At 48.9% G+C, this 17,089-nt stretch overlaps 1 protein-coding gene across 1 annotated transcript; it reads right to left on the bottom strand.

Annotated features, from left to right (window-relative positions):
* Positions 1-3,117: 3,117 nt before the first annotated feature.
* On the bottom strand, positions 3,118-11,214 carry LOC309961267 (uncharacterized protein C4orf54; the record flags this gene model as incomplete). Its single annotated transcript, XM_082838345.1, has 2 exons — positions 11,193-11,214; positions 3,118-8,476 (listed from the first exon to the last, which is right to left on the bottom strand). The coding sequence occupies exon 2, from the start codon at positions 8,443-8,445 to the stop codon at positions 3,118-3,120; it is 5,328 nt and encodes a 1,775-aa protein (XP_082694471.1). The 5' UTR covers positions 8,446-8,476; positions 11,193-11,214.
* Positions 11,215-17,089: the final 5,875 nt, after the last annotated feature.

Genomic DNA, 17,089 nt, shown 5'->3' with positions numbered 1-17,089 from the left:
CATAACAGAATAATCCGAGAGTAGCAGCAGCTGGCTATGCTCAAATCTACACAGGGGAGAAAGAAAGGCTCCCTGTTACAACGTGCAGCTAAAAATAGATGATGAAATACTTTTTATTTGAGCTGGAAGGAATCTTAAAGGTTAAGACAGGACTTGAACACTGGTTTTGCAGTTCTGCATGTACGGTCTGTGTCCTCCAGCTGGCTCCTGGACTGTGGGACGGTACCAGGTCACGTGTGGCTTTATAGCCTCACTGCAGAGTACACTGTGCCTGGCGGAGTGTAAACATGTAATTCACGTTTGTTGAATGAATGATGGAATTAGTGCTTTTTGTTCAAACATTCATTTCACAAATGTCTGGAGAGGCAGAGCAGATCCATTGCACTTCTCTGTCCTCCTTCTTGCGTTTCATGCCTCCTACCAACAAACAAACAGCGCATGGCGTGGTCCAGGAGCTGGGAGCCAGGCCCATGCTGGCTCTCTCACTCTCTGGGGACCTCAGCAAAACCATTTCTTTCTAAGCCCCAGTTTTCTTCTCTGTGAAATGCCGTGCTTGGATCAAACCATTTATGTGACTTCTAGTTGAAAGGGGCACATAAAACCCTACCCTACCGCAAGGAAAAACTCTGGAGTAAGTCTGGTTTTCAAAGGAAATCTTAAACTGAAAACAGCTTCCAAGCCTTCTCACACTGACCATCCGTATGAACACCAACTGATGGATGGGGGTGTACAATGTAATTTTTGATATATCTGAACCGTGTTTAAATTTTTTTCACACAAGGAAAAGAACTATGCACTTCTTTTTTATGTATCTGACTTTTCTTTGGAAAGTGGCATAGAACTTTCAGGATGATGAGTTTTGAAGGATTTTTATAATAATTTCAATTATTATCTGAATTTGGGTAATTAGATTTTTGCCTGTACACAAAAAGCTAATTAGCTCCTGACTGGTCTTTTGCTTTCTATCTTTAGGACTGTGGACTAAAATAAAGGTTAAAGAAGGGAAAGCTTTCAAAGAAATCACTGTTCAAATCTCCAAGACAGAAAACTCTGATTTGTATTTGTGTCTGATGGAAACAACTCCAGGCCTAATCTCTCCAGGCTCAGCAGACAGGAGAAAGGCCAAAGGCAGCTGCTACAGGGACACGATTCGAGCGTGTGCCCGGTTCCTCCCTCCTCTGGGCCCTGTCCTCCCTTCCCCTTGCTCTGCACCTGCACAGCTCACACAAAGGCCTCGCAGGATTAGCTGCTCCCAGAGAGCCGTAGGTAAACATCCCACCTGTCCAGAAGATGAAAATGCTTTTATCTAGAGGCTACTCTTTTCCTTCTACAAAATGAATTCTCTAAATCTGCGCCTCTTCCACATGCATATTTCTTTATTTTCTACACCGAACAATAGGTACATTATTTATATTCAATCTTCCCTCCCCTCTGTATTTGTGGTCATTACATAGGGCCCGTTGCAAATTCTTGGAAAGGAAATCATCTGTTTCTAGATTGCAAGTAAAATGAGGCTTGTGCTTTCACCTGAATTCTTACAGAAAGACCCAAGGATTTCTGAACAGTGGCCTAAGAAATGTTACTATGCATTACATTTCTTGCAGTCCAAGAAATGTAATGCATAGTAACAATCCCTTAATTCGGAAAGGTTTTATATTTTTCAATACACTATTGTATCATCTGGCATTCAGATACATTTTGAGGAGTAGAAATTACTGACACATGAGTGTCATGTGTGCTAGAGAGTTTGCATGTCTAAGAACACACAGCCAGTGAGAAGACGCTGGGACTCTGATCTAATGATCCTACTTCCTAATTTAAGGCTCTTTCCTTGAAGAAAGAAACAATGTTCCTGTTTCTTTTAAGCACAGAAGAGAGAGGAATGGCTTATTTCTTTCATATAAGCATAGAAAGGGCTCCTCTCCTAAAAATAAAGGTTCAGTATGATCTTACCAAGGAGTGAACCTCCTTAGAAGCATTTATGATGTCAACCCTTCCTCATGTGAAGAGGACAGGAGAATGAGAGGGCAAATTTCTCCCCACAGGGCTGGCAGCTTTGTGCTGTATCTGAAGGTTGCCCCTGTCTTATGTTTTTGACCTGAAGTGTCCTGGTTCAGAAAACCCGAGCTCACCTTTCCTATCAAGTTCCATGGACTGTAGTTACAGCCAGGATTCCTGTCGGTGAATCTGAATTAACTTGGGTGTCAGGACCTACATCTACTTCATCTGATTTCCTTTAGAGGGGGCAAGGGGGAGTTGATTCTTTTCTGAAGGGAGAGAATGCAGATAGGAAAATGAGTGCCTTGTAGGAATCAGCAGCAGAGCCTAGTGGATTCAGTCTGAACGAACTGGATCAAACACAGCAGCTCCATTTCAGGAGTCACTGCAGGCCCAGAATCTCCTCCTCCCCTGGAGGTCAAGCCGAGTGTGTGTGTGTGTGTGTGTGTGTATGTAAAATACTTTAAAGACTGGACTCACCTAAGAAAAAGTATTCTGATTGTCTGAAAACAAAAACAAGAGCTTAAAAATACAGCCTTTTTGTATAAGAAACTCCAAGAGGAAGATGTGGTGGAGGGAGAGAAGCCTTTCTGTAGATTTTAGAAAACCTCCTAACAAGAAAATGTCAGTCTTTGACTCTCTTTATTCTGAGGAGTAACCAGAGTAACGGTGTCCCCAAGGATTTTCGTGCCTGTCACTTGGGCTGCTAAGAATAGAGTCAAGCTCGCTCACTCCACAAAATCCAGGCCGGGTTTTCATTGCTTCCCCCTGCCAGTCTTCACCCAAGGCTAACCTGAGAGATCCAGGGTTCACCTCCCTCCCACTCACTGTGGGAAAAACACTCAGGCAATTTGTAAAGGTCAAAGGGGAAAGGCCAGCTGTGGGACTGAGGAGTGGGGAGAGAAGGAAGCTTGGCAATAAAATTAGCTCCTTAATAATATGGATGCAGTTTTTGTTCTGTTCTTCCGAAATGCCCATGTCTAGAGACAGCCTCCGCTGCTGTAAGTCTGCCCCTTCAAACACAAAGAAATAGGACTGCTGTTAATCCCTTAACCCTGATTATCGAAGTGATGTCCACTCACCAGCAGCTGCGCCCTTCTGCTTTCTGGTGGCCGCCCATCATCTGTGTTCCACCACGAAGCTCATGGTGGTGCCGTCAAAGGAGGGGGGGGCGATGATCCGCGGCCCCAGGGGCTGCGAAGTGATGCTGATGACAGGCTTGCCATGCAGCTGGGCAAAGCCCTTGGCCCCCACCAGCTGGGATGTGGCCGCTGGGGCAGAGGAGGAGGTGGGAGACTGACCGGAGGACATGAAGTAAGGGGCCTCGGTGAAAGATGCAGCTGCCTCTTTGCTGGGGGGCTCTGCTGCCACGGGGGAGAGCTCGGCGCCCCTTGGAGTGTGAGCAATTGGCGTGGGCTGCAGGGCATTGGCGGGCAGCACCGTGGGCAGAAACCCGGGGTAGATCATGTAGGCGGGGCCGTAGGCCCCCGGACTCAGGGCCAAGGGAGGCCCGGGGAGGGACATGGGAGCCACAGCCTGCTGCTGGGAGGTCATGGGCACGTCCACATACTGCCCCGTCTCGGGGTCAAACAGTCTCCGGGTCATGGGCTGTACTGGTGTGTCCACCAGATAGTACTGGCCGGTTGTCACATCCAGGAGCATCTTGCGCTGGGTCTGCGGAGGCTGCGGCTGCTGGAAGGGGTCTGTGGGGACCGGAGCTGGGCCCACAGGTGCCGGGGCAGGCATGCCTGGTGGGGAGAAGCAGAGGACCTGGGGCTGGGCCCCCTGGAGGGTGAAGGGCAGCAGCTGCTGGTGGTAGATCGTGGTGGGGGGATGCTCGGGGCTCTGTGGCTCTGCGGGGGCAGTTACCGTGCCCCGGGGGTCGTCAGGCTTGGTGCGCCAAGCTGGCCGGCTGGTTCCGCTGACCTGAGAGCCTTTGGGGCTACTGGGGACCTGACTGCGGGCACTCAGCGGGGGCAAGCTGCAGAGAGTGGTGGCTGAGGAGGGAGGGGCCTCCCTCCCCGCCCCAGGCCTGCCTGGAAGCTCCCCAGCTGCAGAGCTCCCTTTAACGGGGATGGTCAGGTAATTCTCACAGTCGCTATGGCTCTTTTCCAGATGGTTGCCATTCTTCCTGTTGGTCACCTCTTCGAGAGATGCCCGAGTGGCCGGAGAGATCTTGAGAGACCGGAGTCCCTGCGATTTGATGCCCTTTGCCACCGAAGGGCTCTCTGCAGCGGGGCCTTGTGGGAACTTGCCAGCGACACCCCCAGTTTTCTGGGTGCTGCTGGCGCTCACTGTGAGCACGTTCCGGTGGCTGGGGAGCGGGGGCAGGGGCTGGGTTCTGTCCACATCCTTGTGCACCGGGGGGATATAGAGGGACCGGGGCCTCTCCCTGGCCAGGTTCTCAAAGGCGGCCGCGCGGGCGGACACACTCTCGGCGCTCGGGTTGGAGTTCCTCCGCTGCAGACGCTCTATGGGGCCCCCTCGCAGGACCACACCTGCGCCTTTGTGCCCGGCGCCCCGCTCTTCCGCCCCACCCACCCGTTTGGCCAACTTGTCGGGGTCCCGCTCAGCACCCCCGGCCCCTTCTCTCTCCTCACTGGCGATGAGCGACAGGACGTGGCTGTCGGTCATCAGGGGCAAGGGGTCGCTTTTCCGCTTCCACTCGTTCCTGTTGAAGCTGTACAGCTCTTCCATGGACCTCACAGCCGCCGTCAGCTTCTCCAGAGCATTGCGAGATGTCTTGGGGCCTCTTCCTTCCTCCTTGACCTCCTCCTCCTTGGCCTTCTCTGGGGTCTTCTGAGCCTTGGAGACGATCTTGAGCACGGGCAGGTACGAGCCCTGCTCAGGCTTATTGGGGGCGATGGTGGCCACGGGCAGCCTGCCAGATGCCCTGTGAACCAAGACTGTCCCTTCCGGCGAGGAGGAATTCAAGGCCCTGCTGCTGCCCTCCATGCCCACGTTCTCCCTGGGCTCTCGGTCTGTGCCGTCTTCCCTCTGGTTCACCACAGCCTGGCACGTAATCACCATGGGGGACAGGGATTCCGAGCCACCAGCTGCAGGAGCCAGCGGCCTGGGTTTGGGCCCGGTCAGCCCCTGCTCTGGGGTAACGCTGCCCTTGTCACTGCTGTCCCCTGACGCTTTGATGAGTTTCCGGACATCTCTTACCTGGTGGAGGGGGCCTTGGGCCTTGGACTTGTCCCTGACATCTCTCACCTGGAACTGGGGCACTTTTTCCAGGTTGTCCCCCCGGAAGAGTTTCTGCTGTGCCCTGCTGTTGTCCTCAGTGGTCTTGAAGAGGTTCGAGGCGCCGCCGCTGGCCAGTTTGGGTGTGAGCAACTTGGCGATGTTGAAGTCCGAGCCCGGCTGCTGCACGCTTCCCAGCCGGATCTTGATCTCGGGAGCCTTGGGCCTGACCACTGCTGTGGAGGTGGCCTGGGCAGCGGGGTGCTTGGTGGCCTGCTTCCCCGGCTGCTTGTCCTTGGGTGTCTGCTGGATGTTGGGGACAAAGAGGCGAGACATGATGGTGGACTTACTGGCAGAGATCTCCCCGAGATCAGCCCTCCAGTCGCCCCCTTTGGGGAGTTTCAGCTTCCCGATGGGGGCCTTTTCTTCCCGCTTGTCAGCCTCCTTCTCCTTCCATGACCGGAATGCACTGTTCTGACTACGGAGGAAGATGCTCTTGACAGTCTCTGATGCACTCTTTTTGATTTCACACACTTCTACCGGGGGTCCATCGGCGAAATTACGGCCGGAGCCTGCATGGCTCTCCCGAGGGGCACTGGCTTTGAAAACTGGGGATTTAGACCCAGCTACGGACCCCTCCCCACCTGCATCAGACACGCTGACCACCGTGTACTCAGAGCCGGCCTCCGAGTGGCGAGAACTCTGCCTCTGCAGGCCCTTCTCCCGCTGCTTCTCACCCCCGGGGGGAGGGCCCTCTGTCTCCTTGGAGGTGCTGGAGAGGTTATGGTGGGATGTGTCACTGACTTCTCCCCTCTCCATTTTGAACTCATGTTCCCGCTGCATCTTCTTGGAGATGACGTTTTTGAGCAGACTGGAAGCAAACTTGGACTTCTTCTGGGGGCCGTCAGCTCGGGAGGCAAGCCTGCTGCCCTCAGAGGTCTCCGAGCCATCATCCGTGTACACTGACCCGGGGCCCTTGCTGGGGCCTTTGGTGGCCCTGCAGGGCCCCGCGGTGGAGCTGGCTTTGCTCTCACTGCGTAAATTCAGAGGCTCGAGAAGGGTGACCACGTGGGAGCCCGACTGGACCTGCTTCTGGAAACACAGAGGTGTCTCCACGTGTTTGATCTCCCCCTCGACTTTGCTGACCACGAACTCCAAGGCCTTGGTCTGGGACTTCTTGGACTGGATGTAGAGCTGGTCTGCGGTCGTCCTGGCCCCACTGCCCTTCCTCAGACCCGCAGCCATAGAGGCGGCGCTGCTCCTGAGGAGACTCTGTTCCACCCTGGCTCCAACGCCTGCGCATTTCAAGTCCAGGAAGGCCGACCAGCGCCCAAAGCCGACTTCGGAGAGCGAGGAGGACTCCCGGGAACTGATGTTCAGAGCCTCAAAGTAGGGGTAAGCGAGGCTCCGGAAGGCCCGGGAGGTCAGGTTACGCACCTCTTTGTCGGCGTCGTCCAGCTCGCTCACGGCACTGGAGGCCCCGCTGGAGGAGTCCACCAGCTCCTTCGCCCGGACGGCCCCGCACCGCGTTTGCAGGCGAGCAGGGACGGCGATGAATTTCTTCGCATGGTCCTGAGCCACGGCTGCAGCCGGGTCTTGCTTCAGTGAACTTGAATTGTGTTCAGCAGCTGTAGAGACGCGGAGGCTCATGTCGCCTTCATGCTTGGCAGCGTAAATAATGTTTTGCTTTGCACACACGTTGCTAGGCTCATTTATAGCCCGGGAAGTCGGTTTGATTGATAGGAGGATCTGGCCTGCTGCACTCCCGCAGCTGCTTGCGGCGGCTGAGGCTGCCTCCAGCGGCTGCAGCAAGGGCTCACATGGGGTGGCAGTGCCAGGCCCCGTGGCTGGGGGAATGGGGTTGCTGTCCGAGGGGCCGCTGCCCACTTCCGTGCTGCTGGTGTCGCCACCGCTGCTGCCCGCGCTGGGGCGGGCGGGGTCACTGTCGGTGGGGCTGGGTGTCCGGGTGGCGTCGGTGCTGGGAGCGGTGCTGAGGTAGCAGCTGTTGTCATCGTCCTCTTCGCTCGGCGTGGTGACGTCCTCTGGGGTCTCGTCGCTGCCACCAAAGGAAGCATAGTCCACGAATGAGTAGATCACGTTGTTGTCCTCGAAATCCCAGCGGGAGGCCAGGCCCACGTCGAAATCCGTGTCCTGCTCTAGCTCGCTCAGCTGGATCTCGTGGGTGGTGATGTAGTGAGCCTCCTGACTCTGGGGGGGGTCCCTGCTGCCCTGAGACTTGGCAATCATGTCTCTGCACTCGGTTCTCTCTCCTCCTCCTGGTTTTTCCCCTTCTTCTCCTCCCTTGGGCTGGCAGCTCACTGCGTTCTCACCACTGTCACTCTCAAAGTCTAACAGTGAGGACGAGGTGGCCAGAGCCCCCGTGGATGTGGTGGTATCACCCGTCTTGGAAAGGCCACCTTCCTCTGCTTTGTCCACCAGGGCGGAGGAGGGAGACGAGAGGCTGCTGCCCTCATCAGTGCCGGAGAACTGGGGTCCGGAGTCTTCCAGGGAGGCAGGATTCTTCTGGGGGGCTGGAGCCTCACACTCTTGGCTGCCGGCTTCGTCTTGGGCTTTCTCCTTGGGGCTGCTAGAGCCCCTCTGATCCCCCGGGCGCTGCTCCAGAGTAAGTCTCATGGTCCGGGGACTGTCCCTCTGCACTCCAGCTGAAGTGCGCATCTCCACATATTTCTCTTCTCGCTGCGAGGAGGCCGATGGCTTGAGAAGTGGCCGCAGCTGCTGCTTGAGCTCCTGGCGATCTTGAGCTCCGCTCACCCCCTCCCTGACCTCCTTCGGTCTGGCCTGCAGATTCAGCTCAGGAGGGGCGCCTTCCATTCTGAGCCCTCGCCTAGGTTTCAGTGACAGGAGAAGACAGTGGGGAGCACCGGGGCGGTCCCGGGCCCCTCCCTGGCCCTGGAGGGGCTGCAGAGTAGCCCGAAGCAGGGTCCCACGTGCCTGGATTGGCCCCAAGGCTATAGGCACCACTGCCGCAGCTGCCACCACCTTCCGGTTCTTCAGCCCCTGTGGCGGGGCCCGGGCGAGGCTGAGGGAGGAAGGAAGGCTCCTGGATGGGGCAGCAGAGGTGGTCTGTGGCCAGGGGGCTGCGGCTCCGGCCGAGACCGTGGCCAGCTTCCCGTAGCTGAGCTGTTCTGTCCAGTTGTTTGCCTGGCACCATCGGCAGCTAGGGGTCTGAATGCCATCGGCCACGGAAGGAGCAGCATCTGTAGGCCGACCCCGGGACTCCCAGAAATGAAAGGAAAGCATGTGCTGTTTCTTGTGAAGCCTTGTTCCTTTCCTGGATGGGGTAAGAGTGGGTCACGTCATTCCAGAAATATTTTTAGTGTCTATTCCCTAGTCATACGGAAACCACACTTGAGGGTAGAGAGAAGAGGCTCTAAGATGAAGAGAGAGTGTTGGGGGTGGAGGAGGCATGTGGGTTCTAACTGAAATCAACCAAATGTCCTATGTAATCTATTACAGGGATGTCTAGCAAGTATGAAATTGTTCTTTACTGACTGTCATCTTTCACTCCCAAGTCTGATTAGATGTTTTTTTCCCCCTTGTTCTTAAATAAAACCCAAATTCAGCATTGCATTTCAAATCAATTAAGGACAGCTCTGAAAGACTTCAAAATCTCCCTTGAACATATGGTAGCTTTAAGTTTGTCTCAAAATCTATGCATTTCCTTTCTCTTTCATCTCAAATCAATCAAGTTCTGGTAATAAAACTTTTCACAGGAGTAAAACACTCTGTCCTTCCTTCCCCAAAGTCCTACTTTACGAAACGTAATCTGTTCGTTTAAAAATAGGAAGAAACCCTTCTAGAATCTTTACTGCGCACTCGAAGTGTACAGGGGCAATTTTTAAAGACTTAGAACTTAACACTTCAAATAAACTTTTAATTATAATCACTAAAAGGGAGCACATGGGTTAAAAGTGACACGACTTCAAATCCCTTCCACCTCAAGCAAGTTCCTTAAACTTCTAAAACCGTGGCAAGACAATAAACCTCCACTTAAATATAGCCTGGGCTGCAGCCTCACGGGTCAGTTACACTGGCTGAATTCCAGACCTGCAGGGCACCAAGTCAAAAGGCACAGAAGAACAACGAATACGCTTACCCTTCCTGAGTACAGTGCCGCTTGGAGGGAGGCTCAGAGAGGAAATGTGACCCACTGGCATGCCCCGTGGCAACGAAGCCCAAATCCCAGTTCACTGGCTCTGAGATCCTTCCATTTCAAACAGTTCAGTAGTTGTGTAAATGAATTTGCCAGGCAACCCAAATGGGGGTTCTGTACTGGCCATCCCCAGAGCAGATCCCTTGGCTGCTATCCATGGAGAACCACGACTCTTGGTTTGGTGAGATCTGGCCCTCATCGTCTGCCAGGCCCAATTCCACCACTATACATAGTCTATGTGTCACTTATGCCGATTGAATAAAGCACTATTTTAAACATTCACATTTGTGGGGAACAAAAATAACACCATCAACCATCCCCTTCCAACATGAAGGCAACCCTCACACAGAAAAATGTTCCTTCCTCTGCATGGGCGTGGGAGGAGGCATGGAGTGGGGGCCCCTAGCAACTGAAGCATCGCCTTCTCATCCTTGGGATGTGGACGGCACAGCCCTGCCATTCTCCCCAGGACAACTCCCTTCTGCCCACATCACTGCCATTAAAAACAGGACATAGGGAAGGCTGGCAATATCAAGTATCACAATGTGGATATAAAGCCAGAGCGCTAGATGAAGAGAGTAAAAGAGAAAAGGAAACAGAAGGAAACAGAGAGGGGGAGAGAGGAAGGGAACGAAAGAACAAGAAGGAGAGAGAGAGAGAGGATTTGCTAAATTTGCAATCAACTGTTTTGATTATGGAGAACCGTGTGCAATGGCACAAAATCGTGGATTTTTTCTTTTTTTTTTTTCTGTAGGTGGGCCTCTCACTGTTGCGGCCTCTCCCGTTGCGGAGCACAGGCTCCGGACGCGCAGGCTCAGCGGCCATGGCTCACGGGCCCAGCTGCTCCGCGCGGCATGTGGGATCTTCCCGGACCGGGGCGCGAACCCGCGTCCCCTGCATCGGCAGGTGGACTCTCAACCACTGTGCCACCAGGGAAGCGCCCTGGATTCCTAATGATAATAAAAATTTAAATCATAATAATTACAATATGAGTTACAAAGTGTTTACTATGTGTGAGACGCCATCTGAAGCACTTTTAAATGTGTCTGTATTAACTTATTTAATTCTCATTACAATTTGGTGAGTTAGGTACAATTATTGTAGCGATTTTACAGATGGAAAAGCTGCAACACAGAGATGTTAAGAAATTGTGGAACAGAATTCAAACCTGGGCTGTCTAAACCGTGATGCTGCAGAGCCTTGCTGACTTCCACGCTCAGATACTCTCTAGGGCGCCCAGATGCTCAATTAGACGGGAGCAACGCATCCTAGGCAACTTCACCTGCATGACCACAAGTCAACCACATCAACCGTTTCTCGGTTTTGTTTTGTTTTGTTTATATCATCAACCTGTGTACACATTATGTATTCAGGGATTAAGGAACATGAGCGTATACATAAAATGAAATAAAATATAATCGGCTCCTCCAGGCAAGTAGAGTGTTCTCAATGCCCCATTTTAATTTTGCTTTGAAGTCTTGGACGAGAAACCCTGAACACTTCCTCAAGCTCTGTGGGCCATGCACACTCCACAGCTGAATAGAAGATGGAGTTTCTGCCCATCAAGGCAATTATAGTCTAAGAAGAAATTTTTCCAGCACTTTCCATATGGCCCTGTCTGTCATGACAACTCAGCAGATTTTAGCAGTTTTGCCTTGCAGTTGGCAAAGTACAAAATTGGAAGGTCAGATGCCCTGGATGTAGGTTAAAGCATAATTGTCTAATGCCCTGAGTTCTGGAAACTTACTTCCAGAGTTTTGCTTCCTCCAGAGAGTGCACCCCTAGCCAAAGCCCCCCAGCAAAGAGAGAGGGTTATCCTAAAAGAGGTACTTACCTCCAAAATATCCGTGTGCCTCCTTTTCTCTTTTCTGTCTAAGTGAATGCCAGTGTAGGAAAAAATCTGTAGAAAAACCTTTTTTAGATAAGGTCAATTTCCGAAAAGTGGGGTTTAATTCAAACCACAAATTCTATTTAAAAATCAAAAAAGCAGAGAATTTGGAGTAGGACAGATTCTATTAAAAGATTTTAAAAAAAGAAACTCATACATGGAAAAACAAAAACAAGTTGTAGGGTAAAGTAAAACAATTAAGAACACCAAACTTCTGCCCTCTGGCATTTTCAGAGCTCTGGATCAGTGTATGTTACTATGCAATACTCTCAATTCTTTTGAAAAAAACTTTTGTCATTCATTAGCCATAGAGCCTTTTATTTCCTCACATGACTACAGTCATCTTTTTTTTTTGCAGATGAACTCAGTGGTTGCCTACCTGATCTCAGCTCTTGAGCAATTAACAGTGACTAATGCCACCAGTATTAAACCATGTTAAGCAAGCATGCTTGCTAGACCAGGCAAGGTATACTCGACAGACAGCTTTATATGGGAATTCAAAGAGCAACAAAAAGGAAATGACTCGTGTCATTATTTTTATCTCTGCAGAGAAAGTTTCTTAGCATTCCCTGAAAGTCTTGTGAAATGTATCATAGTAGGGAAAACTTTAACATGATTAAAGAAATGAAGAATGAAGGCCAGGCTATCCACCAACTGGTAAAAGGGTATGGTTATGTTTCAGGTCTCTGACAGTGACATAGTATGATAGACGAACACCTCATTTGAAAGGAAGAACAGTTTATCAGAGGTAGACTGGAAGAGCAGAAATGAAGAGGTAGGTTTAAACTCTGGCTCAAACTAGGAGTTGGACAAAAGATTTTCCAAACAGAAACAGTCTCAGGATTCTCTGGGGTGCAACAGGAGAGAGAAAAGGAGAGAGAGAGAGAGAGAAAGAGAGAGAGAGAGAGAGAGAGAGAGAGAGAGAGAGAGACTGATTATATTTTGTGTAAGGCTTTCCATAAACACCTTCACGCCTATCCACGCACACTGATGTGAAGGAGGCTTTGCTTCAGGCTGCTTAATGCCCAGAGTGTAGCCAGCTGTTCCTCTTCCTGGCCCAGGTTGACACCTGTAAGAATTACATCTGAAGGAATGGCACCATTTTCATTTGTTTGGTTGGTTGGTTTTTTGGCTGGTTGTGCCAGAGTGTCTATTATTTATTATAAATGTTTTACACACTTTAACTCTTTAAATCTTCTCAAAAACACCATGCAAGGGCAATTATTATTCCCATTTTATGGATAAAAAATTGAGTGAAGACATGTAACCTGGATGACTTTTCCCAACTAGTAAGTGCTGGAGCCCTCACTACCTGGCTCTGAGTGACTCAAGCCCACACTCTGTTGATGGTTGAGTTTTCAGTCCGTGAGGTGGAGGTCACAGGCTCCTTCCCAGTGCTGGCCAGTTAGCTGTTCCACAGTCTCCACCAGCTGCCTACACGTGGGAGAGCTGGTCACCATGGAGACCAAGGAAACGGAGTGGCAGGATTAGTGTCAAACTATCCCTGTGAATAGAAAACAGCATGTCCCGTGAGGATGAGTAAGTAGCACTATCTTCTTGTGCAAAGAAGAGCACGTTATCGTAGAAGCGTGCCGTGCACATTGGAGATGCAACCCCTTAGCTATGCCCTTAAAACTTGGAAGGACAAGAAGGAACAGTTCACCACCAGAAATAAAATGTTCACAGACACAGGGCACGCAGAGGGCAGAAGTGGTGCAAGAAGTCCTTTACTTTTCCCCTTGAGTCAGGATGTGTATTGGGTGTTGCTCCTGTCTGGTCCCTCCCAGCCCACCACCTGTCTCAATGGTCTCCTGCACATTTGCCCTCCCTTTCCCCAGACCCATGCCCCTTCTTCTTCCTCTTTCTCAGTTGTTTCCATCTCGTTCTCTCTTGAGGGAGTAGTGGAGTTTCGGGTGTTCCAGATCCTACTGGATAAAGAAAAATTATCCCTTCCAGACCAACCTCAAAGTGAAACTTGGACAGGACAAATAAGTCTTCTTCTCTGGAATACAGACCACTTTGAAGAGCCTAACTCTAAATGTTTGTCCATCTCACCCAAGGCTGTCTGTTATCCTAGCCTGTAGGAGGCGGGAGCCTGAGAGGGCTGTTGCTAAGGTGGCCTCCTTGGTCTGGGAGAGCAGGTCACGGAAGGTGCCTTCTTAGGGTTTCACAAGTTACTGTAAATCTTTTCTGGTTGGTGTTGAAACAGAATTTAAAGCATCAATCAACTCAGCTGTCTGTCTACGGAGTAACATCAATGGCTTATTTCTGAGACTTTAGAAAGGAATTTTTTTTTCTTTTTGCCTTTTAATTCTTGATATTGCATTTTGGGGGCTAAAATCATGTTTCTGTTTTGTGTTACTCTGGAAACTATTTCTTCTCCCCACATTTCTGATTTCAGACTGCAGCAATTTCAAACCGGAGCCTTTAAAGATATACTCAGTATTTTATTTTTCAGCTTTCTATTTTCTATGACTATTTGGAATCATTATGAAAATTAATAGCTCATTTCTTTCCTTGCTTCAAATCTCACATTTAAATCTGCTCAAAATTCAAGTACTGAGATGCAAATTAAGCAACTTTTTAGAAAACAATCTGACAGTTTCTATCTATCATACATAATAAGACCATTAGGGTTTAATAACATATGTACAGGAATGCTTATTGCAATGTGTTGTGACAGCAAAAATAAATTGGAAACCATGTGAATATCAACCGGTAGAGGACGGTTGATGGATTACAGAGCATGCACGCTATAGCTCATTGTGCAGACATCCATTCTTCAGACACTAAATGAAGAGAAACATATGTTCCAATCTTGGAAGAATTTCCATGCAAAGAAAATTACGGAATAAAAATGTATTAGTATGATTCTACTTCAAAAACAATAATAAAACTTACTGAACATTACTTACCATGTAGAAGTATAACACCAAACTGACATTGTTTTTGTATATGTAGGAAGGTAAGATCGAACAATTATTATTAAATTTTCCTTTATGCAGCTCAGTGTTGTTTGAACTGTTACAACAGACAAGTTTTTCTTTTATAATAAAAAAAATTTATTTCATTTCTCTGTAAACTTTCCTTAAGTTAAGCCAATGCAGCTTAGAGTGGAAACAAAGACAACTCACTGCAGAAGACCAAAGAGACTTTTTAAGTTTACTTTCTTGTTTCATTAAGGTAGGAAATGAAGTTCAGAGACTGTAAGTGACTCGCCCAAGGTCACACAGCGGCAATGAATAGTAGAGGAGGAGTAGAATCCATTTCTCCTGACTCCAAATTCAGTGCTTGTTCCTGTGTTGCTCAAACTTAGTCATCGAAGTGACCAAAGGGAATAGGAGATCAAACTGCATTCTCAAAAACTTGGAGTATGATCCCTAAAAAAGCAAATAATTTTATTGTGGAGTTACGTTTTACCTTAAAAACTAATGTCGATTAAATAAACAAAGTATTGCCACATGCAGCAACATAAATGAATCTCACAAATGTAATGTTAGGAAGAAGCCAACTGCAAAGAGAACATACTAAATGATTTTATTTATATAAAAATCTGAAACAGGAGGGCTTCCCTGGTGGCGCAGTGGTTGAGAGTCTGCCTGCTGATGCAGGGGACGCGGGTTCGTGCCCCGGTCCGGGAGGATTCCACGTGCCGCGGAGCGGCTGGGCCCGTGAGCCATGGCCGCTGAGCCTGCGCGTCCGGAGCCTGTGCTCCGCAACGGGAGAGGCCACAGCAGTGAGAGGCCCGCGTACCGCAAAAAAAAAAAAAAAAAAAAAAATCTGAAACAGGACAAACAAATCACTGGTGTTGGAAGTCTATCAGGATGGTGGTGACCTTTGGGGGTAGGCTCAGAGAACGGCCAGTGGGGCCTCTGGAGTGCTGTAAGTTCTATTTCTCCATCCGGCGCTGGTTACATAGATGTGTTTACTTTGTGAAAGTATATTGAGCTATATGCTTACGATTATTCACTTTTCTGTACACACGTTACACAACACGTTCATTAAAATATTAATGTGATGTTTACAACCATAATATACCCATATCTAATTTCATGTTTTTTTTCAAATCTTGAAATAAAGTTGATAGCTTGTTAAAATGTGCAGTATTTGTCACTTCACATTCCGCTTGGCAAACTCCAGGGTGTCTCCAGATGCACCAGTACCCCTGGTATTGATGAGAAGCGAGGAGTCATGGCCATCCTTAGCTGCAGCAGAAGTCAGGATATTTGGGGCCAGTCAACAGAGTGTTCCAGAGCTTGGGCACTGGAGTTACACTGCCTGAGTCTGAATAATGACTCCACCTCTCCTAGCCGTACAACTGAGAACAAGTAATTTAACTTCCCTTTACCCCAGTAGGGTACATGTCAATAGAGCTGTGAGGATTAAAACTGGATAATCCACTTAAAGCACTTAGCACAGGGCCTGGCCCAGAGTAGGCATGGAATAAATGTTAATTATTTCTAACTCTTGTTATGCTGTGTGGAAATTTTAACCCTTCTCTACCTACATGTGTATCTCCCATCTCCACCTCCCAACCAGAACACCACATGTTGCTTTATACGTATCAAATGTTCAATAGTTTTTAATTGAATTGAATCCAATGCTTCCCCGTGGTCTGTAGGAGAAAGTCCAATCTCCTAGTTTTCATTTAAGGTTGTCCCTCATTTCATCCCCATCTATTTTCCAACTTCAGTTTCTTCACTCTTCCATACGAATCCCCTGTCCCAATCATGCAAGTCTAAAACAATTGCCAGGCGTGCCTTGCACTTTTGTATCTCAGAATGTTTCATTGCTTATGTCTTGCACTGTCCCCACTTCCCATAATATCCTTCCTCCTTCTCTGTACCTTCTATAATTTAACCAATCTTTTAAAACCGAGATTCAACTGATCTCCTATAGCAATGCTTCTAATCTTTTTTGACTTACAAAACCCTTTGAGAATTTGACAATTGCAATTTAACAATTCTCTTTCTTAGAAAAAATACGTACACACATACAAACCACCCAGTTCTGGAGGTTTCACAGTCCCTCTGAGCCCTGGTCCAGTCCCCCACCTGTGGTCCTTAGACTACTATCACCATTATAAAGTGACTCTTATTCTCAATCCCATAGTAATCCCTCTCTGGACTAATACATTGTCCCTTCTTTTGACATTTATTTTCACTTTTTTGTGTTTTTCCTCATACCCAGAATGTAATTTTCTTGAGGATAAAGGCTTTGTCTCACACATCTGTTTGCCCACAATGACTAGGCAGTATGCCTTGAACATAATGAGTCTGGAGTAAAAATGTGTTGACTAACTGTTCACTTATCATCTGTCTTCTCTCCTCAGGTGATCTCATCCTGGCCCATGGTTTTAAATGCTTTATGTTTGCTGGTGCCTGCCAATATTATGCCTTCAGCCTAACCGTTGTTCCTCAATTCCAGATTCTTATACCCCGTGGGCTACTTGACGTTTTCATGTGAACGTCCAATAGGCATCGCAGATATAACATGTCAAGAAGGGAACTCGTGGTTGTTCGCACCACCCTTCTCCTTCCCCAGACAATCTTATTTCTATCCCAGGCTCTTCCATCTCAACAGTGGTACTTCCATCAGTAGGGAAGCTGGTCCTCCCTTTTATTCTCCTCATCCCCATCCCATTCTGTGGTAAAGTCGTCTTAAATCAATCTCCAAAATATATTCCAAAGCCATCTCCAGAGCTGACACCGTGGCCTCCGCCCTCACAGCTCTCACATGGCCCCCAAACTGCTCTCCCTCTTTTCCCCTCAAATTCATTCTTCAGCTGCTAAAATGATTTTTTACAAATACAAAGGAGTGCTACAACTCCCTCTCTTAAAACC

The sequence above is a fragment of the Leucopleurus acutus genome (assembly GCF_964270905.1).
Source record: "Leucopleurus acutus genome assembly, chromosome: 4".
NCBI classification, from domain to species: domain Eukaryota; kingdom Metazoa; phylum Chordata; class Mammalia; order Artiodactyla; family Delphinidae; genus Leucopleurus; species Leucopleurus acutus.
The sequence above is the reverse complement of the archived record's forward strand: the minus strand, read 5'-3'. Positions and strand labels throughout refer to the sequence as shown.